General features: G+C 39.3%; 1 protein-coding gene across 2 annotated transcripts; it reads left to right on the top strand.

The window, feature by feature from the left end:
• Positions 1–1,416: 1,416 nt before the first annotated feature.
• Positions 1,417–13,636, top strand: LOC310936433 (nuclear GTPase SLIP-GC-like). 2 transcript variants are annotated; one of them, XM_083900496.1, is made up of 22 exons: positions 1,417–1,476; positions 1,565–1,646; positions 2,845–2,957; positions 3,265–3,330; positions 3,600–3,641; positions 4,256–4,286; positions 4,448–4,522; positions 4,789–4,882; positions 5,724–5,940; positions 6,046–6,240; positions 6,694–6,900; positions 6,986–7,161; positions 7,307–7,400; positions 7,481–7,568; positions 7,675–7,796; positions 10,320–10,493; positions 10,601–10,758; positions 10,837–10,954; positions 11,691–11,799; positions 11,916–12,049; positions 12,242–12,323; positions 12,447–13,636. In XM_083900496.1, exons 2-22 carry the CDS (start codon positions 1,580–1,582, stop codon positions 12,530–12,532), a joined length of 2,448 nt encoding a protein of 815 aa, XP_083756622.1. In that variant the 5' UTR covers positions 1,417–1,476; positions 1,565–1,579; the 3' UTR covers positions 12,533–13,636. The 2 variants fall into 2 exon arrangements, with proteins under 2 accessions (XP_083756622.1, XP_083756623.1); XM_083900497.1 differs by lacking the exon at positions 3,600–3,641.
• The last annotated feature ends 6,371 nt before the right edge of the window (positions 13,637–20,007 follow it).

The following is a 20,007-nucleotide window of genomic DNA, read 5'->3' as shown; positions in this document are numbered from 1 at the left end:
TCTTGACATGGATGGCCCTTCACTTTTTACATTTTAATGAAAGGAAGTGGACAGAAGTAATGGTCTGCAAGCTCAGAGGGGACTGTGCCCACTGTAGGCCCATCTGTACTCGCAGTTATTAATAACAGTGTGCTCAGGTGTGGTCCCTGAATATTTTTTTTAAATGGAGCTGTGCAACCTCTAATAAAAAAAACAAACAGGTCTTGATCAGGAATGTTTTCGCTAATTATAGGTGTGTCTCCAAGCTGCCTTTTATTTCTAAAATCCTCAAGAAGATGGTTTACAGTCAATTATTTGCCTTTCTCAAGGTTTTCCAATCTAATTTTAAAACTGCACAGATTCAGTTCTTTTAAAATCTGCTTCACCTTCTGTATCCACCTCTGCTCCTCTCATTGATTTGGGTCCTCAGGGCTCAGTTTTAGGACCTCTTTCTGTCTGCTCTCACCTGGCTCTATACTTAGGCGACCCGGAATTCATCCACTGTTATGCAGACGATTGTCAGATTTATGTGCCGCCTAAAAGAAAAAAAAAACAACAACACATATCCATCCAACCATTATTGTTTAGGTGTCTTGACATGGATGGCCCTTCACTTTTTACATTTTAATGAAAGGAAGTGGACAGAAGTAATGGTCTGCAAGCTCAGAGGGGACTGTGCCCACTGTAGGCCCATCTGTACTCGCAGTTATTAATAACAGTGTGCTCAGGTGTGGTCCCTGAATATTTTTTTTAAATGGAGCTGTGCAACCTCTAATAAAAAAAACAAACAGGTCTTGATCAGGAATGTTCTCGCTAATTATAGGTGTGTCTCCAAGCTGCCTTTTATTTCTAAAATCCTCAAGAAGATGGTTTACAGTCAATTATTTGCCTTTCTCAAGGTTTTCCAATCTAATTTTAAAACTGCACAGATTCAGTTCTTTTAAAATGTGCTTCACCTTCTGTATCCACCTCTGCTCCTCTCATTGATTTGGGTCCTCAGGGCTCAGTTTTAGGACCTCTTTCTGTCTGCTCTCACCTGGCTCTATACTTAGGCGACCCGGAATTCATCCACTGTTATGCAGACGATTGTCAGATTTATGTGCCGCCTAAAAGAAAAAAAAACAACAACACATATCCATCCAACCATTATTGTTTAGGTGTCTTGACATGGATGGCCCTTCACTTTTTACATTTTAATGAAAGAGAGTGGACAGAAGTAATGGTCTGCAAGCTCAGAGGGGACTGTGCTTTTGCAGTTACGGCTCCTAAACAGTTGAATGATCTGCCTGTGCACATCAGAATTTTCTTATTTTAAATCTCTTCTGATTGGCCTTTGACACTGTTTTTAAAAAAATGTTTTTTTATGTGCACTGTATTGCCTTGTGTACGCTTTTATGTCTTTTATTTATTATGTCATTTATTTATTATTCTGTACAGCACTTTGGTCCACTGTGGTTGTTTCAAAGTGCTTAACAAATAAAGTTGGATTGGATTTAGGTGAGCATACCTTTCACTGGTTTTATTTTCACTAATGTCCATCATGTATGACTTCATGACTAAGTAAACCAATTTATCTACCATTCAGTTTCTGCTGTGGGACATGGACAATTTTGTTCATAACAAATTACATGAATGGGGACTCAGCAAGTGGATAACTAATTTTGATGGTAAAGTATGTTTCTTTGTAAGTTAAAGATAAAGTGTAAAATAAACAAATGAATATCTACTCCTACAGATGTGACTGCTGCAGCTTTGGTCTGCAGTGCATCGCAGACATAACATTGAGAGAAAAAGTCTTGTTTGCATGTTTTGTATGTTTTGCATGTTTTGGCTATGATCACAGGATACCTAGAAGTAAGGCTGGGCGATATGGCCTACAAATAAAATCCCCGATTTATTTAATAAAAAATAAATGTTTTTTTAATAATAAAACATTTTTTTAAACTACTAAAGAGAAAATAATTATTCATATGATGTACTATGTGTAAATGCATGACGTTTTACACATACACTGTTTCAGTGTCAGTTAATTAAAATTTTATTTTTTAATTACATTTAAAAGTAAAGTAATTAACATACATTAAAAAGTGGTAGTGCCCCCTCATCTGGTGCAGACAGATTTCTGTGCACCGCCCCTGCGCTGTACCGTTCTCCCTCTCCTGCGCCGTGCGCTTCTCCAGATCCGACTGGATCGTTTCTCCACACGCAATTTTACCCCTACAACGCTGCAATTAAGGGAATAAGAGATGCATCAGATGAGCCGATCTCTTCAGTTAACTGCTCAAAGGGGAGTTCATAAGTTTTAACTTTTGCGCAAAGAGCCTTTCCAGCATTTAATAGTTGCTGTTCCACAGTTTACTCGGTCGCCGAATTATCGGTGCATTCCTAAATATAACATCTTTATTGACAATAACAATATAACCGTAATAATGGCGTATTTGATAGTGTGACTTGAGTTTCTGGACAAGGGGATGCTCGCCGGTTACATGTGGGCGCAGCACGCTTGTTCCGCGGTTTAGAAAAATCTGTGGTGTATAAAAAAAAGTGTATATAAAGTAAATAAACAAGCATTATGCACTGGGGGAAACCCTGGTGAGTGTTTGTGAGGAGATGCACGGGTGGTGCCACGAATGAGCGTTCTCCGGAACATTTCCCCAGTGCGAACATAAAAAAAAGTGCGCCGTAGTAAGAGGAGAAAATAATCAATATTTTTATTTTTTTAAATCGTCGGAACAAAAACATTGAATTAATCGATAAAATCGATATATCACCCAGGCCTACCATCTCAACAGAAGAAAATAAATATGCATTCACATGACACAACGATGAAAACGACTGATTTCATTTAATATTTCTTGATTACAGATGAAGAGATAAATGAGCAAAGTTTTTACCTTCTTGATGATGTATTAATTGACCAATTGATACCAAAAGGAGGACCAAGGATGATCTTCAACAGTAAACTTAAGTTTTTGAAGGCAAGTCTGTAATATCATGATGTTTTTCATGTTGTTAAAGTCAGAACTGAAACATGCTCTCATGAACATGAACTTCTGATAAGTTCTGATTACATTAGTGCATAATGTGGCTACATTTTCCAATTTGAATCCGACCTGAGCCAAATGCAGTAAATGTAATCTGCTCACTTCTGACACACAGCTGTTACCATGAATACTGCTTTTTCCCTTGTTTGATACAAGCAGTGTAAATGACAACATCAAATTACAATCAATGTCAATACATACACAGATAGTACATTTACTAAATGTTTTCTGCGGTCTACAGGAAACACTAAATCCACCATCAAATCAGGAAAATGTTGCTGCACCTTCTCCAGTAGACTGCAGACAGGTAAATATTCTACCTAAAGGGCCCTTGAGGAGTGTTGGGTGGTGATTGTTCCTATGGATCTGCTCTCAGGGGTGGGATTGTGCCCTATGGTGCCCTTAGCACAGCTAACATAATTGACGAAAGCAAAGTTTGAAGGGCAAAATTATTATTTTGAATAAAAATCATTATTTCTAATCTTGTCAATGTCTTGACTATATTTTCTATTCATTTTGCAACTCTTTTGATGAATAAAAGTGTGAGTGTTGTGTTTTCTGTTGTCTCCAAAACAGGCTCCACCAGCAACTCAGGCAATGGTTGATTTTCATCCTCCAGTAAGTTGTAGATAGATAAATACAGTTATCTGGCCACATGGTTAACAATATTAATGTGAATACACTCATAGATATGTTTTTATTTTATAATAATGTATTTACCGTTACGGATAAGTGTCTTCTGTTGTCTCTTTGCAACACAGACTCCACCATCAACTCAGGTAATGGTTGATGGTTGGTTCGGTAATTTGCAGACAGTTAAATACAGTCATTGAGCCACTAATTGTGGAGAAAGGGACTGTATTTAATGCCTTCTCATATTTTCACATGGCTGTATGCTCCATCTACAGTCAAATGTACACCTGATGCTTCTCATATAAAGATATTGCTGAATTGCATAGGCTTGAAATCAACAAATGTTCCCTAATTCTCCATTTGTATGCTTTTGGTGCAGAAATATGTGCACAGAAACACAGTTGCCTCTGGCTGGATAATTGTCGCTTGATTTCAATGTTGTTCACTGAGGAAAAACAACACTGATCACTTGTTAGGCCTTTTCTGATTCATGGCATGAATTGTAAATAAGTGTTCATGGGTTTGTTCTGTTAAACAACATATGATGTGTATGATATGTTTTTTGATCTATTGTCAAGTCACATCATGTTCTTCCTCAGGTTCCATCCACCAGTGACATAAATGACACAGGTGAAATATCTTATATCTTACACACTGTGTATTTGAATGATATGAAGGGTTAGTTTGTGTTTTCAAGGCAGTAATGTTTTTTCTTCGATTGAACATCTTGAATGTGACAAAGATTTATTTTTGGGAGGGACTACTGCAGCAAACTTTTTCTCTTCAATAAGGGAGGAGACAGTTGGATCTTCAGGAGGAGTCACCTAGGAAACGTCAACGTGTCATTCCATCACTTTCATATTCCGGTATTCATGTTAACATTTTCAGCAATAGCAACCCACAACTGTAAAATCTTATTTCATGACAATTTTATTGTCCAGTATTTTAATTGGCCACAGAAAAGTAGTAGACCAGTGTCCAATCAGAGCAGTCGACAATGTACTACCTGTACTAAAGCTACGCATGATCATTAATAACATGTGATGTTTTAGCTCAGTGAATCTCATGAGAAAAATATTAGCTTTGTGTATCATAATTCCATTTTAACAGCTCTTTATTTTCTCTCTGATAGACAAAGTCATACAGGTTGGTGTGAGACACACAGTTGATTTTGTCACAGAGAAACTACAAAATGAAGACAACACAAGGCTTAATGCCTTCCTGAAGTAAGTATTATGTTTTCTATCTTCAAAAAAGTAAGAGTAACCCAATAACACTTCAGCTCCAGGGTGTAAAACATTGGGAAACCCAAACCCTAACCCTAATCCCATTGGTAAATATCATTGATATCATTTATTAAAAAAGTGTGATAATCGTTAGGAGTAAGCACTGCAATTAATGTATGCAATTTGTAGTGGCATTCTTACTACCAAAAGGCAACTTGAGGGAATTTGAAGCTATTTCCAACGCGTGGTGTGAACAATGATGTCCTCCATTGGCTTGAGTTTGACACTTTTATTAGCTTGCAAATCTTTTAAATGTCAATTACAAAAGCTGGGTCCCACAAGACATTTGTGCATAAAAGATAAGAAATACTAATATTGTGACACAAAACAATTCAACTACTGCACACACATACACGGTTGAAAAACTGTGTGGCTTCCCTGATCCTAATTCCCTCCACCTCCTCAGCTGTGTCTCCCCTATCTAACCTTTGTGTGACTAATTACCCAACCCATGCTCACAGGTGTGCAAGTAACCCATAACAACCACTGACACACCCACATTCACTCACACAAGCACACAGATCCAAATTGGCCACAACAGTATATGCAATTGAATGCATAACATTCATAATTTTAATGGTAAATTGCATAAAATATTAATATGGTAGCTCTCCATATTGTTCTCTACTAATATACTAATACTAATTACTGTATACTGTTTACTGTATTACTGTATGCAAATTAAATTTGAAAAAGTGCACAATCACCTGATTGTATGAATTGTTGTCTGCTGTTCTGACTAAATGCTACTCTTTAAAACCATATACATTTTGTACAACAGGGATAAGATCAAAGATTTGACGACAGGAAAAAGGGAACTGGTTGGTGTCTTTGGAAAAACGGGAGCTGGAAAGAGCTCTTTGATAAATGCCATCATTGAGGAGAAGAATCTTCTGCCATCTGGGGATGTCGATGCATGTACCTCAGTCATGATAAAAGTGGAGGCAAACATGGACACACCAAGATATGAGGCACACATTGAGTTCATTACACCAGAGGTGAATATGTTTTGTTGTTTTTGTTTGTCTTCTTTTCATTTTCACCATCAGATATCACGTGTCATTTCGTAACAAATTTGTTCCAAATAATTTCATTTATTTTAGGAGTGGAAAGATGAATTGTGGTCTATCGACAATATTCTGGATGAGCATGATGATGATTATGGTGTCACTGAGGAAAAGATCTCAGCACTGTATGGACAAGATAGGAAAGAAATCTCTAACGGCATGGACAACAAATATTTCAAAGAAATTCCAGAATTTCTCCAGTCAAAGAAAAAGATTATAAAATGTGACTCGGTAGGTAAAGCTTCTTTAACACTAACATTTGTGGTGATACCCGGGATTCTTGAAGCCGCTTAATGGCAAGTAACACCATTCCAAATGCCTGTGGTGTTTTTTTTTTCCTCCCTTGTCACCTTTGTATGAATTGTGACATCATTCACATGTCACAAACAAAACGAGTCAGAGGAAGAACAAAAAAAACACCTTGGAGCTCAGTGACAGAGTTATGGTGGTAATTGTCAGGGGGTGTGATGGAGCCCAAATGCAATACAATCACACAGAAAGGCAGCTGTTAATGACCTATAATGAAAGAGCCTTCAGCAGCTTGAACAGTGAGTTCTAAAGGAAGAGTTCAGTCTTCAGGCTCAACAGTATGCACAGGGCATGGAAGTGGCAGGTAAGTGCTTCAGGGAGGTACGAATGTATAAACAAAACGTCTATTATACCTTATTTTATTTTTTATCACAGGCTGAAGAACTTGCAGCAAAATGTGTCAAATACACAAGAAATCAATCCAAAGAGGAAAAGTCTAAAGACGTAAGGAGACAGTATTGGCCATTAGTGAAGTGTGTGACTCTCAGGGTGCCTGGAAATGACCTTCTTCAGCATGTCACAATTGTGGACCTTCCGGGAACTGGGGATCGTAACAAAAGCAGAGATAAAATGTGGAAAGAGGCAAGCTGTTTATGTTCAGTTCTGTTTAATGTATGTATTGTTTAGAAACAGTTTTGTTTTTTTATTGACTGTAATGCATCTGCAGATTGTTGGTAACTGTTCCACTGTGTGGATTGTGACCGAAACTACTCGATCAACAGCAGAGAAAGAAGCTTGGGAGATCCTGGAAAATGCCAGCAGTCTTATGGGAAATGGCGGCGAGTGTCGGCACATTCACTTCATTTGCAGCAAGTCTGATCAAATTAATGATTCAGATTTTAAGTAAGTACACATTCGTTGAGTTATGAATCGATGATCTGTCTAAAACAATCATTCTGTTGATCCTGGACTGCTGTTGATCAGACGAAGAGATATATTGGGGATAGTGTTCCAGGAAGACTGAGTTGCAGGTTGAAATCTCTTGCAGGTCACAAGATGAAGTTCATGAAGGCGTGCTTCAACGAAATGAAAATGTCAAGATTGGAGTGATGAAACAATTCAGAAAGCAAAACAAAATTAAGGTGCGTTACATTAAAAACAGAAAATCTGAAACAAAGACGACAACTAGAACCCTGCTAAAATCACAGGCTTTCCCCCCCAGAAACACTTCAGTGATGACTGTTTCAAAGTGTTCACTGTGAGCTCCAAAGAGTTTCTAAAAAAGAAATATCTGGAGTCAGATGAAACCGGTAAGTAGTGTTTTCTCCATAACAGATGTCTGTGTGAAATTTTGAGTATGGTATACATTACATATTATGTATAAGTATTTAAAATGACAGCATATTTCTTTGACAGAAATTCCGCGATTGCAGAATTTTTTGAAAGACCTGAACGACTGTCACTCAGAGACATTAAATTATGTGTCTGCAGCGCGTGGGATTTTGTCCCTGATTCAAGGAGCCAGATGCACGGAAGTGGTAAGAGCAATCATTATGCCATTGATCATTTTATATGCCTTTAATATTTATTTAAAAAAAAACACACATCTTAAGCATGTCTGTAAACCTTGCTGCATAGCAGTTAAAATGTGGTAAGTTGTTACAGGCTGCATATACATGTCTGCAATTTATTTCAAAGACTCTTTTGGTCTTATTTGTTGAAATACATAATGATGAGCATAATTAATTAAAATAATAGTCTCCATTTGTTGCCATCGCGATACTGCAATACACATGGCCATTTATTATTGGACCAAACGGATTGATTTATTGATGTACCTGTTGTTACGTCTCTCTTTAAGGAGAGACAAACTAATTAGTAAATAGGACCCGGAAATGCAGATAGACGAACACGAACACAGAGTAAAACTTAAAGTGTGTTTATTTAAATAATAAATACAGTGAGCGAACTTGCTAACTGTGAGTGAGTGAGTCTATGGGGGAACGCCGATGCAGCTGGGTGAGGAGTGTAGCTTCTCGGCGAGAGCCAAATGTTTGAAGAGGGAGCTCCGCCAAGGTACAGACTCACTGGAAACTGGATGTCGTGAAGGCGAGTTCTGACTCGACCACAGGTTAGAGAAGAGACACATGGAAGGTGGGGTGGATATTCAGAGATCGTGGAAGCTGGAAGATGGACAGATGTAGGAATGATTATACGATCCACTGGGAAAAGACCAATGAATCGGGGAGCCAGGACGGTGGTGGTGTTGTTCGACGGAGGGAGACCAATGACGAAATCCACAGCGATGTGGGACCAAGGACGGCGTGGGTTGGAGAGTGGATGAAGTAGACCAGCTGGAAGATGGTTGGCAGGCGAACTGGGAGGCGTGCGCCCATTACAGGACCTCAGGACGAACTGTGTTGGGGACGAACAGGCGGTTAGGGGAACCACCTGCAGGGTCGGTTCGGTCCGCTGTGCCCTCCGGATCCGCTCCTCCACAGGCCATGAAGCCGCTCCAACGATGCAGGCGGGAGATACAATGGGGCCGGGCTTCAGGCAAGGTGGGTCCGGGGAAAACTGGCGGGATAAGGCGCCTGGTTTTACATTTCTGGAACCAGGGCGGAAGGTGAGAGAGAAGTTGAAGCGGCCTAGGAACAAGGCCCACAACACCCCACACCCCCTGCCGGGAGTTCAGTAACAGTTGTTTGGCGTTTCTGAGGTAGGAGATTTTTTATGATCTGTCCAAACGATGAAAGGTTGGGCGGCCCCCTCCAACCAGTGTCTCCACTCCTGGAGAGCCAGGACGACAGCCAGTAGTTCATGGTTCCCCACGTCCTAATTCCTCTCGGCGGGGGAGAGGCAGCGGCTGAATACACAATAAATTGGCGGTCGGGATCAGGATGGGTGCAGATGTGGACAGTACCTTTAACTGAGAGAAAGCAGTCTCAGCCTCACCGGACCAGACAAAGGTCTTCAGGGGGGATGTGAGTCTGGTGAGTGGTTCTGCGACTCTGCTGTAGTTTCTTTCTTCTGTAAAAGTTGGCAAAACCCAGGAACCGTTGCAGCTGCTTGCGGCTGGAGGGAGCGGGCCAGTCCCTGACTGCGCTGATCCTGGCTGGGTCTGGAGAGAGTTTGCCCTGCTCCACGATGAAGCCAAGGAAGGGCACGGATTGGGCGTAGAAAGAGCATCTCTAATCCTTCACATACAATCTGTTTTCCAGCAGGCGTTGTAGGACCAGGCGGACATGCTGGACACGTTCCTCTTCGTCTAACGAGACGACATCCTGATCTTTTCAGAGACGGAAGAGGAACATGTCCAGCATGTCCGCCTGGTCGCTCAGGATGTCGTTGACCAGGTGTTTGTAGACGGCAGGAGAATTGGTTGGTCAAAGGGCATCACCAGATATTCAAAGTGGCCAATGGGTGTGTTGAATGCCGTCTTCCACTCGTCCCCCTCTCTTATCTGAACTAGGTGGTAAGCTTTGTGGGGATCGAGTTTGGAGAACACTCGAGCCTTGCTGAGGGGGCTGAAGGCGGCAACGAGCAGAGGCAAGGTGTAGCGGTTTCGGACCGTGATCTCATTCAGTCTTCAGTCAGCGTTGTCTCTCTTTGGGTGTCAAACGAGCGACCCAGCTGCATGGGTACCGGGAGTAACAGGGGGTGATGACGCAGGTTGGTGGTTAACGGGTGTGAGGTGAGTAGCGACCGAGAGCTGAGGTGAGGAACGTCTCCTCTCGCGTCGTCTGTCCCGAAGTCGGTTATAAATATGAATAGCTAAATCAATGAGAGAGTCTAGATCTGGAGACTCGTCTCGAGTCGGAAAGACTAGCAGATGGTTGTTGATGTAGTGATGCAGGAGCAGGTGGGGCGGAGCCGCGCAGGTGGAATCGATCACCAGCGTCCACAGAGAAAGTGGGTCAGCCACACCTCCTGCAGAGAGAGAGGGAGAGACACAGAGCAGCAGCAGCAGCAACCAAAATAATAACAGTAATGAAGGTCAGGGTGATGTGGATGTGAGATCGTGTCACCTGTCACATTTATTTATTTTCTTCCACTTTCAGGCTGGTAAAAAGGCAGAGGCGTTTCAGGAGCTTGAAGTGAAGATGAGAGATGAACTTGACAAAGTCAACAGGTCCATGGAAGAGGCTCATACAGCTTTTGAATTATGCCTTGTTGGGGGTGTTGAAAAATCAATGACTTCATGTGACAAAACAATCAAGTCCTGTTTAAATCCTGTATGTACCTGTATCCCAATTATATATTTTCATCATCATCATTAAAAAATATATATATATTTTTTTACTTGATTCATTTTAATTGCACTCTGTTTGTTTTATCCCAGCCAAAGACTTCAGGTAGTAGCTTTCACAGGACACTGAAGTTTGTAGTTGAGAACAATGGCACCTACAAATCAAAGAAAGGGAAACCTAAAAACTTGAATGTGAAGTTAAGTTCACATCTGACTGACAGCATCGATGAGGAATTCAAGAAGACCTTCCCGTGAGTTGTTACTTAATGAGAACGTAAGAAAGTCCATCGCTATGTACATTCATACCAAAAGCATTTCATATTTTTCAGGAATGAAAGCAACTGTGGACCTTTCAAGAATGTCATCAAAGAGTTTTCACTGAACACAGAGACGCTGATTCAAAAGCACAATGAAATCCAACTGCAACTCACTTTTCTCAAGACAGAGGTAAAATATTGTGAATGTGTGTGTGGGTTGGTGATAAAACATTTACTTCAATGCACAGTGACCTCACGGCTGGACTGCATTATGAACATACTGTTATTGTTAAAGAGAGAGGTTTTTTTTTGGTTTTTTTACTGTACTTGCGTGAGGTACGAACTGAAAACTGAAAACATGGCTGCCAGAGGGGACACAAGGAAACCTGAGTATTGCCAAATACAATTTGCATCTGCTTAAAGTGTGTGTAAAGCAAAAGAAAAATATACAACTATTGAGTAAAATATTATGGAATAAAGACATGTCATCAGCAGTTCACTTAGCGAGCTGAGATGGCTTTGTCCTGAAGAATATGCCTTCCCTGGCTACTGTCACTTTCTTTAATAGTCTGTTAAAATGAGGAAATGTAGTCGTGAAAAAGTAGAGAAAACACAAAGAAGAGCATACATGTACTACTGCAGCCTCACAGCAGATGGCTTTTCTTTTTTTTTATCAGTGAGAAAGTGTTTTCTTTAGTCCTCTTACAACCATAAACTGTCCTTTTAACATTGATATCAGTGAAAATCTTTAGTTAAGTGGCTCTGTATAATGACAGTTGATGGTGATAATCATTTTTCATAATATGTTCCAGTGTGCCTGCGTTTCCTCCCACAATCCAAAAACATGCAGAGGATAATTGGACACTATATTGACCATGCAAATATACATGCTCTCTCTCTCTGTCTCTCTGTCTCTCTGTCTGTAGGAGGACAAAATCAAGTTACAGCTCAACAAAATCATCCGGGATCGTAAGAAAAAGATCTACAGCAGCCTGACAGACACAATTGAGGCAAACATGAAAACATGCTATGACGGTAATCAAGATCATTTCATTTAAAACCTGTGCCAACAGTAAAACACCATTATGTTAATCACGATTGTACAGAAACATGTTTGATAAACAATTAAAAAGGGAACCTTTTTATTACAGATGCAAAAGAGAGTCGTGGAATGGGTGCACTGTCAAAAATGAAGGACATTATTGAGACTCATGTACGTAATACAAGGAGCACAATGTTTGAGATGGCTAAAAAGGACATGTTGACACAACTGGATGCTTTGAAGGTTTGTTATTTTTTTGTAATTATCTTTATCAATAGAGATTTAAAACTGGTCACTGTCAAATGTATTGTGTTAATGTAGACTTTGATTCTTTGACCAATCTGAAAACACTAAACAATTGATTCATATAATTGACATTATGTTGCTGTGTATGTGATAATGAAATAATGATGGCTAATTATGATGGTGACTTAGGGTGAAATACTGAAGAAACTCGAGGAAACCCTGATGGAATCGATTGAGCTGGCACTGAAGACAGACAACTACTCATTCCCAGGTAAAAAAGTATAAATCAATCAGTTCATTGTCCATGGATCACTGATAATTCAATACATTTATTGCTGCCTGAAATTAATCTACCTGAAACATAACTAACAATATACATTTTTCTTTTTTTTAGATGTTTCAGGAGAGCTTAACCTTGTGACCAAATACTACACTTACCTGAAAGGCAGGCCAGAAGAAAGACCAGGGCCATCAAACTAATGACAGGATTGTGTTTTCAAGGGTGGTTTTTCCCAAACCCCCCTTTATAAAGGTGACGAACCATCCTGACACAACTAGTGATCACTCACAACAAGAGCAAATTGTGTACTTTGTAACATTTCTGACCATTTTTATGCCATTTGTGTATCGCCTTATAGGTAAATCAGCCTTTTCCATAACTGTTTGATAAATAAATCACAGCTTCATTTTATTAATGTGTAATATAAAAATGATAAATACTAAGAGCTAAGTGAGCCTGTTTGCTTTTTAACTGCTTTCAGTGTTTTTTTTTATCTGTGCTTTGTGTTATTTCAGTGAAAATAGAAAATCCAAGTTCACACTTTTAGAGTTTGCGTCATGGGTGTAAATTTGGCTAACTTTAGCTGCCGGCTGTTTGTTTTTTTAACTCGACCTGTGTGTTTCATTCGAGGCTGGGTCACGTCCAAACTCATGCTAGCTTACCACACAGTTGACCGTTAAATTAGCCCCATAACTGTTTGATAAATAAATCACAGTTCCATTTTATTAATGTGTAATTTGAAAATGATAATTACTATGAGATAAGTGAGCGTGTTTGCTTTCAAGTTGTTTTCTGTGCTTTGTAAGTTTGGCTAACTTTAGCTGCAGGCTGTTTTTAACTGGGTTATTGTGTTTCATTTGGGGTTGGGTCAGCATCACAGTTTGTGAACTTTATCCTTTCACTTTTAATTATTGTTAACATTAATCAATATTTCATCGCATAATAATAATTAAATGTAACATTTTCCTATATTCCTACATTCTTGCAGATAATGATTTTGTTGACAAAACTAATGCTAGCTTACACAGGTGACAGTACGATTACAATAGATGCTTCCGCTGCGATGCATTCTAGTGAGATTCTGACTAGTATGCCTTGCAGCAGCAGCCACTAATAGGAATAATAAGAATAATACAAATAAGTATAAGAATAAGATAACCTATGTGTTGAAGGGCAGACACAATTTCTTTGAGATGGGGGCCATTAATGTCATATTTTAAGGATCTTGAGATGTGAGAAAGTGTTTGGGGGGTTACTTTGCTCCTGTCTTTTTTTTTTTCTAAATGGGCACTGTGTTTTGTGTAAGGTCGTGTGTATGTCATGTTTTCAAAAGTAAATAAAAGAGAATATATGCCTAAGAATGATAGTTATTATAATAATAATAATAATAATGATACATAAAATAATAATAATAATAATCTTATATTAATTATATCATTAAATCATCATTATTTGTTCAAAAGTAAGTATCATCCATGTGTGAAAAAAACACGAAAAAAAGAAGAAGTAATAATTTAATTTATTTTACACAGTGGTGTCATTTTTCAGTTTCTGGTTTTTCATCCTTCTGCCATCATTGAGAGCGGGTTGTCTTTCAACTGGAAGGTTGTGGGTTCGATTCCTGGCTCCGCTAGTCTACAGCACTACATGTGTCCTTGGGCAAGACACTTAACCCCACGTTGCTCCTGATGGCTGTGCCGATAGCAGCGTGTGAGTGGGTATGAAAGATGAGTGATAGAAAAACCTATGTGAGTGAATGGGTGAATGGGAACTGTAGTGTGTAGTGTAAAGCAGCTTTGAGTGGTCATCAATATTGGAAAAGCGCTATAAATAATATATATAAATACAAACCATTTACCATCAGAGACGCAGTTTCACCACACTCCCCTTAATGTGCGTACGGTCAGAGCTGGATTGAATAAATGGACTACACTAGGCAGACCGTCAATGTTATTTATGATTTGAAATCTGAAACTTACCGAAGTTACTAATAAGAAGTTGATACACATTTTACAGAGCATAGTCTTTGGTTACAAGTTAGTTCTTCTATGCCAAAATAAGTCATGTGTCGTGCATGAAACACACTTACTTTTATTATTTATACCTTATTACAAGGGTCTATTAAATGCTATATTTAAATTAAATGCAAATTCTACATTGCCAGTGTCATTGTTAAGGCAGTAGTACCAGCATATCACCAATAGGTGTCAGCATTGCTATGTAAAAGCAAATCAGATAAATGTACACTAATTCTGCAGAAAATCTAAAATTAAATGTGTTGATTAAATTGAATAGTTAAATAAGTAATCAAATATACAAAGACCTATATATTTTGCAGTAAGATAAAGTGTGCTGTAGTGGTAAAGATGTTTATTTTCATGGACAACCATCAGCTCTCCACACTCTCTGGATCTTTCTCTGGACAAAACTGGACAAACACAATCAATTAAAAGCCAATGCTAGAAATTAAAACTACAAAAAACTAAAAAAAAAAAACTACTTACAACGAAAACAAAACGAACTAGAGTTTTTGGTTCGAATGGATCGTTTGGTGCGCACCAACTGCTGTTGGTGTGAAAGCGGCCTAAGCTACGGTAGTTTGACTTAAAGCTGAGTTTAATTACGCTGTTGCTCTCAAACATTGTTTTTTTAACATTGTTATGCATAGTAATAATTTTGCTCGTTCCAGTCGCTTCTCCTGATGTCTTGCAACCAAAGACGTCTCCGGTTAGTCTTGAAAGGGCTGCAACGCTGTATCCGGTAAAACTTCTTAGGCTTTTGTGTTGTTTGTTAAAACGATTTGTGCAACCAACAGCACAACAAGACATGTTGTGTTGCTCACAACAGCGCTTTCTGCAACCGACATGCACAGTAGAGAGAAGGTGATGTGTGCGTGACGTAGTCTGCCAAGAGCTGTCAATCAGAGCGTTATCTGACACGCCCACACTGTCCTGACCAGTGGTCTAAACCAGTCTAAACAAAATGACCTGTTTTCAAACCAGGTTTTTAAATAGTTATGAATAGTTATTTTCACTCAGACTTTTGTGGACACTTAATGAGACACTCAACTTTGATGTAATATAAGCATTTTTAATATGACAAGCCATGTTTCCACATGTTCCATTTATATTGCAAATGCATTTTTTAACAAAATCACTATCTGCAAGAATGTAGAAATAAAGGAAAATGCTACATTTCTTTATTATGTGATTAATGTTAACAATAATTAAAACCTAAAGGATAAAGTTCACAAACTATGTGATGCTGAGAATTCTGGAAAATCTGAATGATAGCTGTTTTTTTGTTTCTTATTTTAAGAAACCTTGATTGAGTATGCAGTGGAAGTGAGAATTTAGACTTAAAAAAAACTGGCTTCAATGCTGACCAATGCATGACAGCAATGAAAAAATAAATGGTATTAATGTAAAGCAACAAAACCCATTGCAACATGTCTCACAAACCACCACATGGTGGCAACAATGAACTACACGTTACTGTCTTGACTGCAGACTGACCATGCATGCTCAGACTTAAATTGAACTGAATGTTTTTATTGTCATTGTAAGCCATGCAAACAAAACAATGTATAAAGTATACAGTGAGTATGAACAAGATCACACATTTTATAATCATAACGTGTTAAAGAAGCAAATACGTTGAAGTACATTTGTGTCTGCATACCACACAGAGAAGCAGTATGATTCATATATCTTACATTGTCACTATTTTAAATACATTCATTTCGTGATTATTTTCAGCAGTCACTTAAGACACTCCTTGCAGATGTAAACAGACAAACAGTTGGTCTCCATATGTGAGACTGGATCACCAGAGGCACAGACAATGGCAAGTGTGAACAGGACCTTTGTTTTGACAGGCTAAACATTGCGCTGTTGAGTAACTGGTGGAGCATTGTAATGCCTCACCACACCCATCCACCTGCATCACAAAAAAACCAGCCCACCAGGTTTGTGCTGAGGGACGTTCCAGTGAATAGACTTAGTAAAGAGGAATGTGTGGTCCTAAGATGTTGGTAGTTTTCCACTGATAAAATAAGCTGAAAACAACACAGTGACTCCTAACAATTATGTAAATAGTGGGTGGAGAAAATGAGGACAACTACAATAGGTGGAAACACCAGGTACCTATTGTAACACCATGTAACACGTGAGACTTAAGTAGAATCACAGCAAATAAGAAATTCATAACTTAAAAAAAATATTTTAGGTGAGTTCTTAACGAAAGAAAATACATTTTTCTTTTAAAGGTTTGAAAAAATTTCTCAACTTAATCCAAGCGGCTAAACTAAATATTGTATTCTGTTCATTTTAATCTTTTCTTTTATGCCCAGTTTTACTAACTTTTCACATATTGTTTTGGATTGAGAGGCAAACTGCGCTGTAACATATTGTGTCACTTCCTGTTTTTTGTATTGTTTTGGTAAAAATTTTTATTATATTGTTTTGGTGTAAATTGGGCAGCATACAAGCACACAATAAACAAGGGTGATAAGGTAAAACGAGGCCTTTCAGGTATGAAGGGGCCTGACCATTAAGTGCTTTGTACATGAGGAGGAGGATTTTAAATTGAATTCTAAACTGTATGGAGAGCTGGTGTAGAGAAGCTAACACTGGAGGTATATGACTAATAAGGGAATCTTAATATGGTCTCTCTGTCTAGTTACTGTCAGAACTCGTGGTGCAGCATTTTTTAATTAACTAAAGGTTTCGAACAAACTTGTTGGAACATCCTAATAATAAGGCATTACAGTAATCTAGGCTAGATGTGACAAAGGCATGAACCAATTTTTCAGTGCTCAAGTCTCTGCAAAAGAATGTCATGATCAATGGTGTCATCTAAAACCTGACTGGAAATCTTCAAACAGACATTAATGTGCAAATATTCACATCATTGATTGGCAACTGCCTTTTCTAAGATTTTAGAAACAAAGGGAAGATTAGATCTGTAATTAGCTAAAACTTTAATAGTTGTAATAATAATAATAATAATAATAGTTTGGGACTCATATTCAGTTAATAATGATAGATTAATTTGAATTAATATAGAGCTATTAATTAAAGGAAAAATACCTTTAAACAGTTTAGTGGGGATGGGATCGAACTGACAGGTTGATGGTTTGGATGATGAAACTAATGATGTTAACTCTATAGGGGAGGAACTGTCTAACTGTACACCTGGTGCTTCTAAAGCTCTTGTGCTAAAAGATGAGTCAGTGCCACAATGAGGGAGGAGATGATCCATTTTTTTCTCTTATTGATATTATTTTATTTACAAAGAAAGTTCATAAAGTGGTTACTGCTCAGTATTAAAGTAATAGATGGTTCAGTGGAGCTGTGATTCTGTGTCAGCCTGGCTACAGTGCTGAAAAGAAACCTGTGATTATTCTTATTTTCTTCAATTAAAGAAGAATAATAAGCAGCTCTAGCTTTATGTAGGGCTTTTTTCTATGCTACAAAACCATCTTCCCAGGCTATATAAAATTCATCTAGGTTACTGGAACACAATCAGGTCTCTACAAAATGGCAGGTAAGAACCCAATAGCACGACACCAGACGGAGACAGAGCAGTTCAGATGTAACAGGCAGTATTTATTCGGAAAGCAGAGTTCACACCAGGAAGTCAGTCCGTGTGGCAAACCAATGAGGAGACGACAGGCAGGGATCAAACCAGCAAATTGGTCAATGAGTCAAACAAATCCGATAAGGGGCAGGCAAAGGAAAAGGACATAGAGATGGTGACATCTTACAAATACCTGGGTGTTCACCTTAACAATAAACTGGACTGGTCTGATCATGCTGCTGCGCTCTACAGGAAGGGTCAGAGCAGACTCTACCTGTTGAGGAAACTAAGGTCTTTTGGAGTTCAGGGAGAACTCCTTAAGACCTTCTACGACTCAGTAGTGGCATCAGCCATTTTTTACGCAGTGGTCTGCTGGGGCAGTGGCATCACAGCCGCAGACAGGAAGAGGCTGGACAGGCTGATTAAGAAAGCCAGCTCTGTCCTTGGATGTCCCCTGGAACCAGTGGAGGTGGTGGGAGAGAGGAGAATGGCTACCAAGCTATCATCTCTGATGGACAACCTCTCCCACCCCCTGCAGAACACCATCGCAGCACTGGGCAGCTCCTTCAGTCACAGACTAAAACATCCAAAATGTCTGAAGGAGCGTTATCGCAGGTCGTTCCTCCCTGCAGCTGTTAGACTGTACAACAAGTACTGCTCTAAGTAGACCCCACACACACACACACACACACACTCCACTCTCCATGTGCAATATACTGTTCATTCTCATTGGTGTAATATACTGTATATATTTTTTCATAATGTAAATTTTTTTTAAGTGCAATATATTGTCATTTTTCATACTGTCAAATTTTTTATACTGTAGTTTTCTCATCAGTGCAATATACTTATCCTTATTTAATAGCTCAGCCTTGTTTACCTACACTATAAATACCATGTGCATACTGTGTATATTCTGCAGACCGGTTGTAATGTACATTCTATTAAACCTATTTTTATAGTCAGTGTTAATATCTTTATATATTGTACTTTATAGATTCTATTTCTTTTTGGTAATGCATGTTTATTATTTATTATCCTTATCCTTACTGTCTTGCTGCTGTAACACTGTAAATTTCCCCACTGCGGGACGAATAAAGGACTTCTTATCTTATCTTATCAAAGCGGGAAGATCCACAGGTCAGAAACAGGTTTAGGCAATATCAGAAGCAGAGTGAAATTAACACTGGACTACTAAGGATTAAGCTAGGCAATCTGGCAGAGAGCAGGAGGACATGGGCCAGTATATAGCAGAGTGATTAGCTGATGAGGGGCAGGCGTGTGAAAGGGGTGGGCAGATCAGGTGACTGAGAGCGGCAGGAGGAGGAGGTAACAGGGTCTGGAATGACATGAGAGTTAAGGCCACATTATACTTCTCCGACTGTGTAACCACGGATACCCCTCGAGCCTTCATACTTCTGCGTCGTGGACAGATACGCGCTGCAATTTCCCCCCGATCAGTAGGGGTCGCTGCACAAGGTTGTTGTGCTTTTGGCTACAGTGAGCAATGGCGTCCGAGAGAGAAAGAGAGCGAAATACTGTTGTTGTTAAAACAGTGGCTGTTTCTCACTTTTCTGTGTCACGGAACGCAGTTGTAAGATAATTTGAGGCAATAAATTGGCCATTTAGAGTCTAAACATGTGGTTTGTGTATTAAGATATGAAGTATTTATAGTTTGGCAGCGACGTTGTCGGCGGTGATCAGCTCCACCTCTGTGGACGCAGATGATGACTTTGATGACTTTGCTGATGGGGAATGGCCCCACAGATTTAGGAGCCAATTTCCTTATCGTCGCGAGACCACACCTTCTCTCCGGGTGTGTAGCAGGGTGCAGGGATCCGGCGTTGGTTGGCACTCTTCTGGAACCGGTTGGATGAATGCAGGAGAGCAGAACGAGCCCGCAGGCAGGTGCGACGACATCGGCGGATGAACGCCTGGACAGACGGGACGCGTTCTTCTAGCTCTTACTCGGGGAATAGTGGAGGTTGGTACCCTTGAGAGCACTGGCATGGAGAGAGCCCCGTAGCAGAGCTTAGGAGGGTGTTATGAACATATTCTACCCATATGAGTAACTTGGACCAGGTGGATGGGTTCT

Source organism: Microchirus variegatus, assembly GCF_963457635.1.
Source record: "Microchirus variegatus genome assembly, chromosome: 14".
NCBI classification, from domain to species: domain Eukaryota; kingdom Metazoa; phylum Chordata; class Actinopteri; order Pleuronectiformes; family Soleidae; genus Microchirus; species Microchirus variegatus.
The sequence above is the reverse complement of the archived record's forward strand: the minus strand, read 5'-3'. Positions and strand labels throughout refer to the sequence as shown.

What these genes read in the sequence shown, in the direction of transcription:
- LOC310936433 (XM_083900496.1), top strand. Translation starts at nt 1,580, where the DNA reads ATGGACAATTTTGTTCATAACAAATTACATGAATGGGGACTCAGCAAG. An exon ending in AGGCTTAATGCCTTCCTGAA is followed by an intron (nt 4,883 to 5,723) that starts GTAAGTATTATG and finishes TTTGTACAACAG; the next exon opens with GGATAAGATCAAAGATTTGA. An exon ending in GAGCCAGATGCACGGAAGTG is followed by an intron (nt 7,797 to 10,319) that starts GTAAGAGCAATC and finishes TTCCACTTTCAG; the next exon opens with GCTGGTAAAAAGGCAGAGGC.